Raw genomic sequence first — 18,252 nt, forward strand, 5'->3', positions numbered from 1 at the left:
GACAAGTTGAAACTGGCAACATGATGTTTTTACTGTAAATGGATTGCAAAACATTGAATCCTCCAGTGGCTTAACATTTAGCCCAGGGATCTACAGCCATACTGCCAGTGGTGGAAAAAAGTACTCAAATGTTTTACTTAAATAAAAGTATCAATACTGCAATGTAGAAATACTCTGTTACATGTAGAAGTAAGTAAGTACAAGTTTTGGCATCAATAAATACTTAAAGTAATGAGAAAAGGTTTGAAAATAGCAGATCAAGCTCACAACGCGTCACATCCTCAAAACGTGCCGCGATGCGACATGTTGTGAGCTTGTAGACCGACTATTTTCAAATAGTCTAGGTATAAAATAGGGCTAATGGAGTAAATGTATGAAACAAAATTATAAAACGAATGATTCAATAGAATAATCGCTAAGAAAATAAGCCGATAGTTGCAGGCCTAAAGTAATGCTAGGATGGATCCATTGGGAATCCGGTCCAGGGGCATCTTAAGTGATCCAGTTGGCTTACATTCATGTTTTAGTGGGATTTAAGATGTATAAAGCAGCAGTACCACATGTTGAATAGTAAGCACACACGCCATTATTGACATGAACACACAACAGTTGTCACAATACAGCCAGCTAGCTCAAAGTTCCGACACGCAACACCTTTACATAAGTCATCAGAAAGTTATTTAAAGGCATTAAGGTATTAAAGGAGAGAAGAGACTAGACAGACAGACTAAGACAGACTGTCTATCTGGACAGCCTGCCTCTCTCTCAATCCACTCTTTCTAATTCTTGAGGTGTGTTTTCACATAATATATATACTGTAGCTATATATGGCTATATATATAGCCAAAGTGCAGGCAGAATAGTGCACACATCTTGTATGGCGTCAGCTTTGGTGTTCTAAAACCTTCGGCAAGCTTCCTATAGTAGTAATCTCACTAATGTAGTGGAAAAGGGTGTGAAATCAGTGAAGATCACTTGTTCCGGATAACTTGATGACGTCGACATAGAGAACGAGAGAGAGCGTTCTTACGGACCGGTCGTTGTGGTCGAGCGAGCATTGGTTTAGAGAGAGAGAGAGAGAGACAGTCACTTTGGAATGGATACTGGATGAGCTCTGTGTATGGTGAGGGGTTGGGAGAGAGGCAGAGAAAAGGGGCACACAGAAACGCAGCGGCGCACAGCTGTCGTTCACATGATTTAATAAGATGCCTTTAAAAAAAATCACACCTGTGTGAAACTTAATAGAGCGGTGCTGATGATGATGATGATATACCTGCATCATGTCACAGGTTAGGGGGTCAAATATGGTGGGATTCACAGGTCAAATATCAGTATTTGACGGGGTCAAATATACTGGGGGTCAAACATCATTATTTGATACCATGGGAAAACCCTCTTGCGCAAGTACAATGTACTATTCCACTTTACGATGACACAAATTAAAACAGTCGCACATAACAGGCATTACCAGTAGGCTACTTTTATGCTGCCAAGGAGGGCATGTGAAAACTACTCTCCCACTGCCTATGCCAGCAACTTATGCTAATTCTTTAGCTGGAGACGTATACTGGCACTTGTAGTGAAAACATGGCTTTGGCGTATTTCGTCTTTGCTTTTTGTATACGAACCAGTGTTCTTCATGCCAAATAGCATGTCACACACACACACACACACACACACACACACACACACACACACACACACACACACACACACACACACACACACACACACACACACATTGACCCACTTACTCCCCGGGGTAGCGTTTGTGTGTATGGACCTCTATCCCGCTTTGTTGTCACACCAATTAACATAGCAGTAAGACAGAGAGAGGGACAGAAAGAGGGACATAGAGAATGACTACCAGAGAGAGAGAGAGAGAGAGAGAGAGAGACACTGACTGACTGACTGACTACGACAGAGAGAGAGAGAGAGACTGACTGACTACCTCAGAGATAGTGATTGTTAGGATGTTTATTGTCGTTTCCCTGTATATGCAATGTTTTGATTTGTTTTGTTATATGTATGCTTTGGCAATGTAAGACATTTTATCATGCCAATAAAGCTTTTTAAATTTGAATTGAATTGAAATTGAATTGAGTGAGGGACAGAGTTGACTGACTATGACACAGAGAGAGACAGAGAGAGAGAGAGAGAGGGGGACAGAGACTGACTACGACAGACAGAGAGAGAGGGACAGAGAGCTTTTGTCCGTTGTTTGTGTATGTACAGTATGTATCTGTCTCTATTTGTATTCAAATAGGCTTTATGTGTTTACACGTGTGTCATGTCATCTCATGAAGTTTGTTATTTCGGGGGAGATTATGTAGGGTGGGAGCGTGCAGCTAGTTATGGGAGAGTGGAACACGAGAATAGGGCTGTCACGATTAAGCCATTTTACATAGTGATTAATTGTCACTCAAATAATTGCGATTAACGATTTAATTGTTTTTGTCGTTGACAATTACATTTCTGTTTGGCTTGTAGGCTTTGAAGTTGCACATGGCAGATATGACACATAACCTAAATATACAAAGAAATGAAGGACATATTTGACAACTTTACACTTTAAAAAGAACATTGATAGTGGTAGCTCACAACTGCTATTGTCTGCTATTTCCACAATTTTTTAAACGTTCGAACATATATAAACATTTTTCAACATGTAAACGATTATGACGAGTATCACAAAATAATTGCGATTATGTCAAATAATTGCGATTAGACGATTATGTAATATTTGTGACAGCCCTACGCAAGATTATGCAACTCGAGGGGTTTATCTCTCTAATAAAGGTATACTTCCTGGAGTCAGCCTTGCTGAGCCATGTGGCCCACACATGGCAGCTTGATGTACAAGTACAGGGACTTACCCCCCCAATCCAACCCCTTAATGCTGAGTGGAGGCAACATGGGTCCCATTTTTATAGAGCGATTTCTCAGAGCGGCAAACATAACTGCCAAGCTGTGTGTGTGTGTGTGTGTGTGTGTGTGTGTGTGTGTGTGTGTGTGTGTGTGTGTGTGTGTGTGTGTGTGTGTGTGTGTGTGTGTGTGTGTGTGTGTGTGTGTGTGTGTGTGTGTGTGTGTGTGTGTGTGTGTGTGTGTGTGTGTGTGTGTGTGTGTGTGTGTGTGTGTGCGTGCTGACACCGCAGCCACACGGAAGCGCTCTGGAAAAAAGGTCTGATAGTCTTTCTTTGATATGACCCAGACGGGGGATCAAACCCCTAACCTCCCAGTCTCAGGGCGGACACTCTTAACCGCAAGCTCAAAGGAACAGTTCCTTGAGAGTCTTTTATGTGTGTGTTGTGTGTATATACAGTATGATGACTGTATATTTCTTTCTCTCTGTTTTTCAGGAGTGTTTTTAATTCCCTACGTGCTGATCTGCTTCGTCGGAGGGATTCCCATCTTCTTCTTGGAGATCGCTCTGGGACAGTTCATGAAAGCGGGAAGTATCAATGTCTGGAACATCGCTCCCCTATTTAAAGGTACAACGCACGCTCGCACACACACACACACACACACACACACACACACACACACACACACACACACACACCCAAGAGGCTGTGAGGGCACAGACACCCATGTGTTTTACGAGGGAATATATATATCCTATAATTGATGAATGGACACATTACCAACGATACGCTGGGCTACAGTATCAGCATTGTTGCCAACAGTGCGTAATGTAAATAAATGCGGTGTGCAATTCCCATACCAAGTGGTACTTAAGCCTTATGCAATAACAGTTAAAATAGCTGATAATAGCTGATCTACCATCTCACAACACATTGCACCGCGACACGCTGTGAAGCTTGTAGATCTGATGTTCTAATATTTCTGGAAATCTCTTGAAAGATTTTTTATTGAAATGTTTTGATCGGAAAGGTTACAAAAAAACCCTGGATATTTAGTTATGAGCCATAAAAACGAATGGGCCAAACGAAATGGGCCGCAATCTGATGTTCAGGAGATCCTGCCCTATCTTGAACATTTGTGAAAAGCATGGAATGTTTTCAACCACGCGAATCCTTGACATGACAAAGTTTGAGAACCACTGATATAGCAACATATCGTCACTGTCGGGCAGAAACCTCGTATCTCCAAGTTTCAAATGTGTTTTTTTTTCTCGTGAAGTAAAGCCCTGCTTCATCACACAAGGCCGTCGCACAAAAGTAGTGAAAACAGCAGATCTACAAGCACACAGTAGATCGGCTGTTTTCACTAGTTAAGTTTTTTTTTTTTTTTTTTGATAAAAACGAACGGTTTTGGACATACAAGATTTCCACCCGACAACGACGATATGTTTTTTTCAGAAAACTGTTAGGATTTAGAAGACATTTGTAGAATCGGCCTACATCAGTGGTTCTCAAACTTTGTCATGTCAAGGACCCCCAACATGATATGTGTTTGGCCACGGATCCCCATCTCAAAATAGGTTGTTCCAGGGACCCCCAGAGGCAAAGATTTCAGTTAAAAATGTTCACTCTGAATTTGGGTCTTGCCTTAAGCCAGATGCAGAATAGATACACGCAGCTCAGAGCCGTTGGCAAACCTCTCTGGCACAACATGACAATGTTTGAGCCGCCCTTCCACTGGACATGACCTCTCACCTTAAAACACACACATGACTAAATGTCATGCGGTCGGGGTGGATAATGGACTGTTAAATGTAGATGTGAGAGTCTATATAAAGTGATAACAGCACGATAATGTACTTTATAAAAGTGATAAGGTGATGATGTGAATGTACAGTAGTCAGGTGTGTGTGTGTGTGTGTGTGTGTGTGTGTGTGTGTGTGTGTGTGTGTGTGTGTGTGTGTGTGTGTGTGTGTGTGTGTGTGTGTGTGTGTGTGTGTGTGTGTGTGTGTGTGTGTGTGTGTGTGTGTGTGTGTGTGTGTGTGTGTGTGTGTGTGTGTGACATGAGTCACATGACTTCTACTGGAAAATTACCAACCTGTTATCAAACTGATACAAGGTTCAGCCTGTGTGATAACAACCTGCCCCCACACACACACACACACTCATGAACATTTAAACAATTTATGTATGTCCACGTATTCATGTTCCCCCGAATTAAGTCAGTTTTGAAAAAAAGTCTTAAAGACCTAAGTCTGATTTGAAAATGACCCACTGTTTACTGGAAAACATATTACTCAGCCTCTGTAGCAGCTAGAAACAAAATTCCAAAACTATTTGATAGCTTACAGTCACCTTTGGCATAGAAAAAGATCAGAAAAAAATATTGTTTTAAAAAATTACTGTACTACATCAGGGGTCGGCAATATATCTGACATATGCCAAATTTTCATTTTCTTGATAGTCATATCAACATTATGTTTAATTATGACGCCACGCCACATCAAAATGTCCAATTGATTTTGACAGGCTGTAAATAACAACCTTTATTGTTGTCCTTCTTTAGAAATATATTCTTTTACATTAGGATGTAGACCTAATGATCATTAGACTCAAGCAATAACCCACTCAAAGTTATCAGTTTGAATGTAGATTTACAGTATATGCAGGATGTAAATTGCATATAGATACAGTATGAGTTCTCGCTCTCGCACTTCTGCCAGTGTGCCAGTGATCACCCAAACCTGTGCCAGTGTAAGGTTGCCTACCCTGCTGTACATGTACTGTAATACACACTAATGTGTACCCGTCCATAATGGGTTAACACTTTCTGTGCCCAAGACGTGTTAACACGTTTTAGATGGCATTCTCGGCTAATTTAGGCGATCCAAAGCTGTACTGAGCTGACCCAAACTATTTTTACTCGGGGGGACGTCAAAACAAGGCAGCGTGTCCTGTGTGTGAAGTCATCATGCATATGCACACATCGATAGCGGAATCGTTAAGGACTTTGGCTAACGATTCCAAGGAATCGATCCTCCAGGGACCGGTTCTTAACAAGAACCGGTTCTCGATTCCCATCCCTAATTATATGAAGATAGGTTGAAAAGTGGCGATGAAATCATCCTTTAAGGTTGAAATGGATCCGCCTGTAAGTGTTGGCAGATTAATTATGACCTCTTGAGATCCTCTGAGTTCCAGGGACTGATCCAAGGACACTCCATGGTGTCCAGTGTCCCGCTGGGTTCCTCTGAACCTTGCGTCTCCTCGGGTCCCTCCCTCCCTCCCCAGCTATCTTTATGCTGTCACATGGGTTTTATTTCTGTTTCTGTAAGTTTGACTTCCAGGTCAGATTTACACCCAGTTACGCCTGTAACACTATAGCAGCCTGCTGCTGCTGGTGGTGGTGGTCACTGGGAGATGACCAGTACAGCCACAATGTTCCTCTGTTGGTCACTGGGAGCTGACCAGTACAGCCACAATGTTCCTCTGTTGGTCACTGGGAGATGACCAGTACAGCCACAATGTTCCTCTGTTGGTCACTGGGAGCTGACCAGTACAACCTCAGTCTTCTACTGTTTGTCACTGGGAGCTGACCAGTACAACCACAGTCTTCTACTGTTGGCCACTGGGAGCTGACCAGTACAATCATGGTCTTCTACTGTTGGCCACTGGGAGCTGACCAGTATAACCACAGTCTTCTTCTGTTGGTCACTGGGAGCTGACTACTACAACACTAAAACAATGTTAATAAGTAACAAACATACAGTAGCTATTGTACATAGCCGACTTGCATCCATCAAATAAAGGTGACACCAGGGTATAAAATGTGCTGGAGGGTGAGATCAAGTCTGAAGAGCTGTGAGTTTTCAGACTATTCCAGGCCAATTAAAATTGTTGCCTGCAGTCCTGAGTGCAAGCAGGAGTTTATTCCACAGTTTGGGAGCTAGAAACAGAGAAGAGTGCGGGACTCAAACAGGACTCAAACAGCCTTCTTGTGTTTAGCTGATCGAAGTGAGCACCAGGGAGGGTTTTAGTAGGGGTGGATCGTGTCCTGAAAGATATGTATGCGGGTGCCATCATGGCTTTGGTTGCCTTGTGACAGTACCTTGTGACAGCAGCTTCTGCTGTTTATTTTCATCGTTTCAGTGCTCTGAATTTTCCAAACATCGAACACTCCAAACTGATTTCTGAAGGAGTTCCCTCTGAATCCCCCCCGGAGTGAATTTATATGAACTTTTAATAACTCAGTTACAGCACGTTTAGTGCAGTGGTTCTCAACCTGTAATTTGGCGTCTCCGAATTATTTTGGGGGGTCCACGGATATAAAGTTTGAGTGTATAGAGGGTACATGCAACATTTCTAAAGTGACAAATATTTTCAAATGAGGCAGACATTGACAAATAGGCAGACATTGTGAAAATAGCAGATCTACATGCTCACACCGCCTCGCAACGCGAGGCATTGTGAGCATGTCAGGGCATGTCAGCATGTAACTGCGACCGTCAGGTCGCAGTTACAATCAAAACGTCGCAGTTACAATCAAAACCTCCACCAGCAGTCAGTCTGTCTGTCCGTCACACGTCACGTCACGTGCCCTACTCATATCTCCGCCACCGTTGCCCCTATCCATGCCAACCTTTTCACACACACTCCCTTCATTTCTCACATGGGCCTCTTCTATCACCACCATGAGCCTAATTCTTGCAACACATTTTTGGACACTTTTGGCACCAACAGATTTTGCCCTAAAATCACGCAAAGCGGTACACAGTATCTCTAAAGTCATGTCATCAACATGGATCTGTCCCATTTCCCATATTCCCTCCTGATTGGCTACCATTGCCTTCTAAAGTTTGTGTATGCAACCTGACATTCGCTTATCTCCCGATTAGGGAGTCTTACTGGTACAAAATGTAATGCTTCACCCACCCTACCGCTCGTAGGGTGGTTGGGGTCCCCAGTTAAAATATGATAATTTGGGGGGTTGCGCCCTGAAAAGGTTGAGGTCATATTCTGACAATTCTGACGGTATTTCTCTCTCTCTCTCCTCTCCTCCAGGTCTGGGCTATGCGTCCATGGTCATCGTGTTCTTCTGTAACACCTACTACATCATGGTCCTGGCCTGGGGTTTCTACTACTTCATCAAGTCCTTCAACGCCACGCTGCCCTGGTCCACGTGCGACAACCCGTGGAACTCGCCCAACTGCATCGAGAGCTTCCGCCAGGACGCCTGCAAGAACGGCACGCTGGTGAACGCCACGCTGGCCAACGCCACCTTCCCGCCCAACATGACCTGCGAGGACCTGGCGAACGCCCGCTCGCCCATCATCGAGTTCTGGGAGTGAGTTCCTGCTTCTGTTCTGTGTTGTGGTGTGGTGTTGTGTTGTGTTTAGTACTAAAGTACTATAGTGTGATTTGTGCTCGATTATTGTAATGACTCAAAGGGATATTTTACTTTCAAAATAGGTAAATTTCGAGCCGATCCGATATATACATTTGGATATTTCCCGATACTTTACCGATACCCGATACTGTAGGCTACATAGCAAGTATAAAAAAAATGCATCACCTTTCAATTAAAGTCATTTATTAACTGTAGGATAGGCTTCAGTTCAAATAACAGAGAGCAGTCAGTGCAACTGAGTGCAAAATGCAATGGCAACACGTGTCTCGTCTCAAAAGTGGAGGAGCGACGAAAAAGGTTTGCTGGATAAGATTGTGGGATATTGTTTATTTAATAAGTATATGCTAAAAAGTATGGTTATGGGCTTACAATTGCGTGATTATATTGCATATTTTTAAGCCAGAGACAGAGAATTTATTTATTATTATCTGTGATCGGTGATTTCGTGTCTGATATCCCAATATGGGACCCGATACAGATAAGATATCGGTGCATCACTTTTTCAAACATGTTCGGGGGTGAAATACAAAAGCCTGATAGATGTTAACATGACCCCGGGCAGTTTTTTAAGTTACTTGATTCAGTGTTTAGATATTTGATAATTATTTTATGAGACACACCCCCTTCCTCTACAAACCCACAGACTTCAAACATTTAAACCATTCATTGAAAACACCTGTCCTTGTCCTCCCCCAAAATGTTTAAGAGCGTGAGGTTGTCTATTTTTTGAAAAAAAAGGTTTGAAAATGAAAAGCAGTAAGCCTACTTGCCTCGCCTAAATCGGCTAAATGAACCGGAAACTTTCGTTTAAATGGTTCTAGTGGTTGCCATTCTTCATCATATCTGTGAAGATAACCGTGCAATGAGAGCCCTCCTCCCCCAATGGGCCTTACCAGTGCCAAAACTGCTTGCCAACATTCACATGTGTGTTTTATTTTAGTATTACGGTATGATTTCCTGCTCAGATTGACACTGGGTTACGTACTAACAGTGGCATAGACCGTGGGGCCCGTGAGGCGGGGTATGCTGGGGGGCGGAGGTGGGATGGGGGGGGGTGGGCCTGTGCCCACCGCCGGTATGTTGGGGCGGAGGTCGCACATCATGCAGGGTGCCAGCAGGGTGGGGGGTTCTGTGCCCACTGGCGGTATGCAGGGGCGTCACAAGGGGGGGAAAAGTGGGACTGAGTGACTAGGGCCCAAGGTGGAGGGGCTTGGAATTATTTCATGCTTTAACTACTGAAAAATAGCAGATATACATCTGCTATCTGCTATTTTTGAAAACTCGTGAAAACTTGTGCAAATCTTTGAATATTTGTATTTTTTTAAGCAAACATTTGTAACTCAAATTTTGCTTCTGGGGGGTCCCTGGTACTAAATATTTTGAGATGGGGGGGTCTGCGGCCAAATACATATCATTTTGGGGGTCCTTCACATGAAAAGGTTTGAAAGGGTTTGCAGCGCAGCACTCTGTGCCGCGCTGTGAGCTTGTATATCTGCTATTTTTCAATAGTTAAAGCACAAAAAAATGCACAATAATGCGTTCCCTGTCTAAATGAGTTAAACCCCCTCCCCCTATGAAGAACATTCACGGGGGGGCCCGCAGTGAATCCTTGTACCCAGGGCCCAGAATGTGGTGGGACACCCCTGGATGGTATGCATGTTGCCCGGTGGGGAATGGGCCCTTGGCGAGGGGGGTCAGACTGCCGATGACGGACACCTCATTGACCGGGCTTCTCCAGGGCTCTGCCTCATTGATTGGTCCAAAATGAATGTGTATTTGGCCATGGACCCCCAGCACATTTCTTTTAGACCAGAATCAGGTTTACAACAACATGCTGTAGTTGGGAGCGGCCGCTGTGAAGTTCACATCCGTGGGATGACCGTCTATTTGCAGCGCTGCACAGGTCACATGTAAACGGTATCAATTCATCCCCTCACCACTTAAACCCTAACCTCGCCTCACCAGGCTTTCTGGGGGAAAGCCTGGTGTTCGTTCACAACAGGCCGTTTGGTTTCCGCCTAAAGCAGAAACCACTAGAAGAAGTGGCGTCGCTTTGATTTGGTTCTCCCCGTTTGTTTCCCCAATCCCTACTTTAAAATGCTCAAGTAGCCTAGTGTAGTCTTGCCAGTCACTACAAGTTGGACTAAAAGATGCATATACCAAACAATTTTTTCAAAAGCAAAACTACTCTGCATCAAGGAGTTTATTAGATAGGCCCTAAAAGTATGTCCTTGAGCGCAGGGGAATTATTTTGGGTTAAAACTGAATCCGGTTTGATCTTTCCAGCCAAATTGTAGTCTTTGAGTACTAGTTTTCGCTCCCGACCGGATACAACCCCTGAAGTGATCCTAGACTACTTAAACCCCATATCTCCCCGTCTCTGTCTGGTGGAAACCTCATTATGTCCAAAACTGTAAGCTACTTTACAGGATTTTCAAGCTTTCATGAAGATCTGCTACTTTTGATACTTTTGTGTGACGCTGTAGAATGCTCAATCATTTATGAAAAAAAAAACACAAAAAGTTAAAATTTGGAGATAAGAGGTTTCTGCCCATAGTTAACTGGAGTCCTCCAGGGCATTAGATACTGTGCATACAGGTATAGTTATAACCACATTGGCCTCGCTGTTCACTAGAGCGTGCGTCTACGCTGCCACCATATGGCCAGCGGCAATCTGTGCCTCCTGATGCATGTATTGTTTGTCCCGTGTACAGTGTGCCTATTGAAGCAGGATCCAGGGATTTCAAAAAGTATCTTAATCTTGTCAGGACGTCGGTAGAAATTATTTATCCTCGATTGACTGAGAGGTTTTTCTCTCCTCTCCTCTCCAGGCGCAAGGTGTTGAACATCTCAGACGGTCTGGATGAGCCCGGGGAGATGAACGTGGAGATGTTAGCCTGTCTGGTGGCGGTTTGGTTCATGGTGTATTTCTGCGTGTGGAAGGGAGTCAAGTCTACCGGAAAGGTAACTAACAACACACACACACACACACATACACACAGGCACGCATACATACATGTGCGCCTTACAACAGCTACATCTGTACGGTGAGGGTCACGTGACATGACACATAGCGTAACATGTATAGCTACAGTACTAGCTATCGAGTTCGCCGTCTTACATAACAGGTCTAAAGAGCAGGGGTCATTCACGAGAGGGTTATAGATAGACCACTACTATGTTTGTCTGTGTGTGTGTGTGTGTGTGTGTGTGTGTGTATTCCTCGTTGTTCACAACATTCCAGCGTTCTCCGTTTCGCTCTCAGCTGTGATTTCATGTCTGGAACAAATATTCAGACAGAGGGGGGGAGAGAGGAGAGCGAGAGAGAGAGAATTGAAAATCTTTTAAAACAAATTTCTACTAGCTCACAACACATCGTGTTGTGATGTGTCGTGACCTGGTAGACCTGCGTTCTTTTGCAATATCTATGCGACACTGTTTTACCACAACGTATAAAATATGGCTTAGAATATACATTTTAAACCACACTAATCAATTAAGTTGTTTTATAAAAATCTATAAAAAATTTAAAAGTGCTTCTTGATTATTCGATTAACTGAAAATGTTACAGAACAACAACCTATCGGGACTTGCTAAGGCAAACGGGTCTAATATACAAACTATTCCTGATGAGAAGCATACAATACTCTATGTTGCAGAGAAAGAGAGAGAGAGAGAGCGAGAGAGAGAATAGTGTGATGACTCATACTTGGAACAACTTGCATACTTTGCTCCAACCTTCCAGCCCACTGCACTGACTTTTATCAATGACTGTAGCCGTGGAGACGCCATAAATCAACACCAAACAAAATCTACTGTACAAAACAAAACGTAGTTCCCTTGGAAGACAAAACCACTCCTGATGCCAGCAACACTGACACAACACCGACTCCCAAGGCCAAAAGCAGAGACTGTTTTTTATCAAGCCGTTTCAATGTTGACAGATCCATTGTTTTCTATTTAATCTTTTATTGAGTCAGTTGGAACCTTTTTCGTTTGGCGACATCAACGCGGATCACGTCAGATTAAGGCTAAAGATGCTGCTAATACCGCAGTGACCTTGAATGGCCCGTGGTCCTGTTTATCAAAGTGTGTAGCCACTCAGAGGGCAATGGTCATTCTCTTCGAGTACAGGTTCAGGGTAGGGCCGGTTTCTCCAGAAGAGTAATAAGTTACTCATCGGAATTAGAATCAATTTTAGGTGTGTGTGGGTAAACTGTGTTTTGGTGCAAGCTGTTTTCAGATAAAACATAAAGAGGGGGCAGGGAGAGCAAGGAGGAATATAAAATCTAACAGTGAAAGCGAAGACATGTCAGGGAGGGGCAAAATCTAAAATATCTGCAAGCTTGCATCGTGTCACATTGCAGTGCATCGATAGCTTGTACATCGCTTTTTGCTTGTGACAGCTCCCTACATTATAGTGTAAATCAGGGTTCTTCAACATTTTCAGGCCAAGGATCCCTTAGTCAAGAGAGAGATGAAGTAGCGACCCCCACAACAGATAGTTTTTTTTGACAGCTCAATCATCAGCATATTTTGGATTCATGTCAATTTGTGTTTTCAGTTATTTAACCAGTTGAACCGTCAATACTTAATAAACTTGACCTTTCACTCTGTTAGTCTTAGTCTTAGTCTTAGTCTGCTCTTTTTCCCCTCTACACCAAACCCCTTTGCCTAAAATGGCCGATCTACAAGCTCACAATGCCTCGCAGCGTGAGGCGTTGTGAGCTTGTAGATCTGCTATTTTTGGCTAAAGTCCTCAGATTATGTGATTCAAGTGGTAAAAAAGGAGAAAAAAGTTTCTATCACACAAAGATTTGGAGGACCCCCTGTAGTAACTCTGAGGACCCCCTGAAGACACTTGGTTAATTATGGTCCATCTTGGTCAGCAACAAATCAGTGACCTGCGTGGATGGATTAATGAATGTTATGGCATTACTGTTTTGGCGATTGTATTAAGTTACTCTACTAGTTAACATTACAGAGTATGTAACTTAGTACATAGTTATTGCCCAACGCTGCACAGGAGGTGCCTGTAGGTAGGAGGTCAACATGCCATCAGGGGGGAAGGCTTACATTTCCTTGAAAGGCCAAATCAAACAGACATCTGATATCTGGAGTGGACATCACGTGCCCCGCGATGAAGACCACCTCGGTCCAAACACGTTGGACCCTTTAACCTTTTGAGACTCACTGAGTTCTCACTGCTCTTGATTGGACTGAAGAGGAGCAGTGTGTGTGAAAATGGAAATGGACCATTATTTTATGGCTTATTTATACAAAAAAAATAGCAGTTCTACCACTTTTTCTAGTCACATGTTCAAATACTGGACTCTGATTGGTTTAAAACAGTGGTAAATAGGCCAACAACCTTGAGTTGGCTCATGGAACCCGCCCACTGAAACAATTAATGATTGTAACTAAAGATCCTTGCAAGTTACAACTGTGTTTTCTTTCATTTATATGGAAAAAGTGGTAGAAAAGGTTGCCTGCGGCTCGTGGCACAACCCTGAAACAGTGGTAAATCAGCCAACAACCCACTCCCTCTCATGGTAAATGGCTTACATATACGAGCTCAAAGCGCTGCGAGCTAGTAGATCTGCCATTTTTGAAAAATGTGTGCAAGTCTTTCAATATTTTGACCCGATTCTATAAATGTCTTCTAAATCATTCTTCTAAATCTAGAGGTTCTCAAACTTTTTCATGTCAAAGACCCCCAAAACTATAGGTATTTGGCCCACGGACCCCCATCTCAAAATATGTTGTTCCAGGGACCACCCAGAAGCAGAGATTTGAGTTACAAAAGTTTTCTTTGAAAAATATATATTCAAAGATTTGCACTCAGTGCCGCGCTGTGGGCTTGTATATCAGCTATTTTTTTAACACTGGCCGCCACACACAGCGTTACTTTTCTGTATGTGTAACGTCATAGTTGAACTGTATTACCTATCAACTGTCACCTACTGTATGCGCGCACACACACACACACACACACACACACACACACACACACACACACACACACACACACACACACACACACACACTGATATGTCAGACTGCACGTGAGATGATGATAATGCACAAAGGTCTCTGTTCTATATCGGTCCTGTATCTATTAGTGTTTTATTGCTGCGTGTCGAGTGTCTGTTACTATATCTGCTGCCTTTTTTAAATTACCTTTATAACCTCATGGGTATCATTGCTGACTGTCGGACAGAAACAATCCTGCTTGCATCAGAGCTTGTAGTTCTGCTGCTGTTCATTTGTTGAATTTGTATCCTGAAAAAAAAAATATATATATATATATATATATTTTGACATATGAGGTTTCCACCTGACAGACAATAAGCAATCCTACTGTTTGAATGCTGTACAGATGCATACATGGAGCAACAATAATGATAGATTATCTTTTTTTAAACTTCCACTTTCGAAACTCTCTGGTGGGAGTCGACTTGTCTAACGAAGTCGACTTGTCGACTTTTTCGTTAATGCCCTAGTATGTGTTACTATAAGTCTGCTGCTATTTTATCTGCATCGTTCTATTGCCACTTCCAGAGGGACAGAGAAGAGAGTCAGAGGGAGAGGGGGAGAGAGCGAGAGAGAGACAGAGGGAGAGACAGAGGGAGAGAGGGAGAGAGCGAGAGAGAGACAGAGGGAGAGAGGGAGATTCAGTAAATGGTAGACCAGTGATTGATTTGCCTGCAGAACAATTCATGTGGAGAGACAGACAGACGGACAGACAAACAGATAGATTAATATACTGGTATACTGTATATTATATATACTTTAGTGTAAATTATGTAATAATACACATATAGCCTGGCTATAGTGTGTCTAACCTTGTAGGGCTCTAATGACACACGCGCGCACACACACACACGCACACGCACACGCACACACACACACACTTACTCACTCTCCTGCTGTGCTGTCACATGGTGTTTCCATGGCTACGACGGGAGGGGGGAGGGGCCTTATAGCCTTGTGTGAGGTGGCAGGAGGGGATTGGCTGGCAGAGAGAGGAGGCAGAATGACTGCAGTAGTACGTGAGGGGGGAGAGAGAGAGAGAGAGAGAGAGAGAGAGAGAGAGAGCTGCACTTCATGGATTAAAGTTCTCAGTGGTCGTGACTGATTTCAATCATTTTTATATGATTTTTAAATCCGTATTTAGATCAAACTATCAATACCGATAGTGATCTTTTAGTTATGTAGCACCTTTCATACATAGAATGCAACTCAAAGTGCTTTACAACAACATTGAAAATATAAAAATAAAGAATAAAGAACACGTACATTACATAAAGAAGCGATCAAGTGTGCAGAAAACTATTCAAATAATAATAAAAGAAACCCAACTGAATATCTTACTAGAATAGAACACATGTTTAGAAGTATATTCTAAATGGTTTAATTAAAAGCAAAGGTTCGGAAAACCAAGCACAGGTAGAGAAAGCAAGCCGTTTTTAAAGGAGCCTTCCCCACTGATTCAGAGCTTTGATTGGAGTATGGCAGTCATGTGACGTAATGACCAGCAGATATGAGAATGTAACACAAGCACTGTACCGTATGTGTGTATTGTATTCCTGTTCCTTACATTCAGTACACAGCACATACTGTAGTATGTCGATCTGATATGAAAAATGAGTTTTAATTGTGTGCGCGCGTGTCTGTGTCTGTGTATGTCAGATCGTGTACTTCACAGCTACCTTCCCGTACGTGGTTCTCGTCATCCTATTGGTCAGGGGAGTCACACTTCCTGGAGCGTACGATGGCATCATGTACTACATCAAACCTGATTGGTCCAAACTGGGCGAGGCACAGGTCAGTATTATTATGCGCAATACCACTCTAGCAGTGGCGTCAGTTCAGCAAAAGCTAAGGTATGGCAACATGACTGGTGTCTTGCATGTGCGCCTTCGCACATGCAGGCATGATGAATTTATTTTAAGAAGTGCATTTTATTTTCTTCCCCTGTAGCCAAGGTATGGCAGCTGTCATACCTTGCCATACCCAATTGACGCCTCTGCACTCTAAACTAGTTCTATTACTACAATTACTACTACTACTGCTACTACTAGTACAAGTAGTAGTAGTAGTAACACTACATACAGTAGCACTAATACGTCTGTGACTCTTACTTTTATGGGACTTCATTCCTCAGTCGAAGCCATTTGTTATTGAGATACTGTATATTTTATAGTTCACCCTTTTCTTCTTTTGATTACTCACACCATGGAGACTTGAATTCATGAATATATTTTTTGGTTTTTGTCTCGTTCCTAAGCCAATACTTTGATGACCAGTGGAGACACAAAGAGTCTCCTCAAATTATTGGCTTAGGAATGTGACAAAAAACTAAAAATATTCATGATTTCAAGTCTCCATGGCGTGAGTAATCGATAGGAAAAAAAGTCATTTCGGGGGTGAACTATCTCTTTAAAGGGGAAGACCACCCATTTTCAATATTGAACTGGAGGATTGATACAATACAAACCCCAAAATAAATCCTCCAGTTCTAGGCAACACAGAAGTGGGGAACCTTTTTTCTATTTCCACACAACTCCTCTAAGGTATATTAATGACATAGTTCAATATTGAAAATGGGTGGTCTTCCCCTTTAAGTCTGAGGTCTCTCAAAGCATCTTAAACACCTTCCAATTCACACCACACCACACTTCATCACAATTCCTTTCTGTGTTCTCACTTACGATTTCACAATCTAGGTCCACACGTGCCATGATCTTCTATAAGTAATAGCCATATACGATTATACGTATATACAATATGCACTGGACTGAGAATAGTCAACCCCTCCCTGTGTTCCTGCCACTGACCCTGCGACCTCTGACCTTTTAACCCCTCCTTACCGCTGACCCTGTGACCCCTGCCCTTTGACCTCTAGGTGTGGATCGATGCCGGCACTCAGATCTTCTTCTCGTACGCCATCGGCCTGGGAGCGCTGACCGCCCTGGGCAGCTACAACCGCTTCAACAACGACTGCTACAAGTGAGACGCACGCACACACATGGTTCATTTTATATAGCGCTTTATTCCAAAGCGCTTTGCATAGATTGTGCATAGATTACATTCACTCATACATTCACACACCAATGGCGGAGGAAACCATGCAAGGCACCAACCTGCTCATCGGGAGCAACTAGGGGTTCAGTGTCTTGTTCAAGGACACTTCGACACTTAACTCTGGGGGTGCCCACAGGATCGAACTGTGAACCTTGCAGTTCTCCATCCAGCCGCTGTACTGGCCACTCCATGTTCTACCATACATATTGTATAAGTTACATTGTATTAACATGCTCTACCATATATATTGTATAAGTTATATTGTATAAGTTACATTGTATTAACATGTTCTACCATACAGATTGTATAAGTTACATTGTATTAACATGCTCTATCATACATATTGTATAACATCATTGTCGGGAAGAAACCAAGTTTCAAATTTGTAATTTATTTCGCAAAGTAAAGCCCTGCTTCATCACACAAGGCTGTCGCACAAAAGTAGTGAAAACAGCTGATCTACAAGCACTTGTAGATCGGCTGTTTTCACTAGTTTAAATCATTTTAAAAATGATAAATACAAAACAAACGGTTTTGGACATAGAATGACGATAAGTTACATTGTATTAACATGCTGTATGTGTGATCCTGCTCAGAGATGCCTTCATGCTGGCTCTGATAAACAGCGGAACCAGTTTCTTTGCTGGCTTCGTGGTTTTCTCCATCCTGGGGTTCATGGCTGCCGAACAGGGAGTGGATATCTCCCAGGTGGCCGAATCAGGTACTACACACACACACACACACACACACACACACACACACACACACACACACACACACACACACACACACACACACACACACACACACACACACACACAGAGAACATTTTAAAACACATGTATTGTTATTGTTTGTTTATGATGTTTCTGTATTTTATAGAACACTGTGAAT

General features: G+C 42.8%; 1 protein-coding gene across 2 annotated transcripts in view; it reads left to right on the forward strand.

Moving 5' to 3' along the window:
* Positions 1-18,252, forward strand: part of LOC308291387 (sodium- and chloride-dependent creatine transporter 1-like) — a 66,662-nt gene that overhangs the window by 25,274 nt on the left and 23,136 nt on the right. The window contains exons 2-7 of one of the 2 annotated variants that reach the window (XM_080733389.1): positions 3,360-3,491; positions 7,926-8,208; positions 11,103-11,235; positions 15,964-16,098; positions 17,180-17,283; positions 17,955-18,079. In XM_080733389.1, the coding sequence (XP_080589515.1) occupies positions 3,360-3,491; positions 7,926-8,208; positions 11,103-11,235; positions 15,964-16,098; positions 17,180-17,283; positions 17,955-18,079 (912 nt within the window). The remainder of the gene's footprint in view (positions 1-3,359; positions 3,492-7,925; positions 8,209-11,102; positions 11,236-15,963; positions 16,099-17,179; positions 17,284-17,954; positions 18,080-18,252) is intronic. The other variant, XM_080733390.1, reaches the window with a different exon arrangement.

The sequence above is a fragment of the Nannobrachium achirus genome (genome assembly GCF_963921795.1).
Source record: "Nannobrachium achirus genome assembly, chromosome: 9".
Taxonomy (NCBI): Eukaryota; Metazoa; Chordata; class Actinopteri; order Myctophiformes; family Myctophidae; genus Nannobrachium; species Nannobrachium achirus.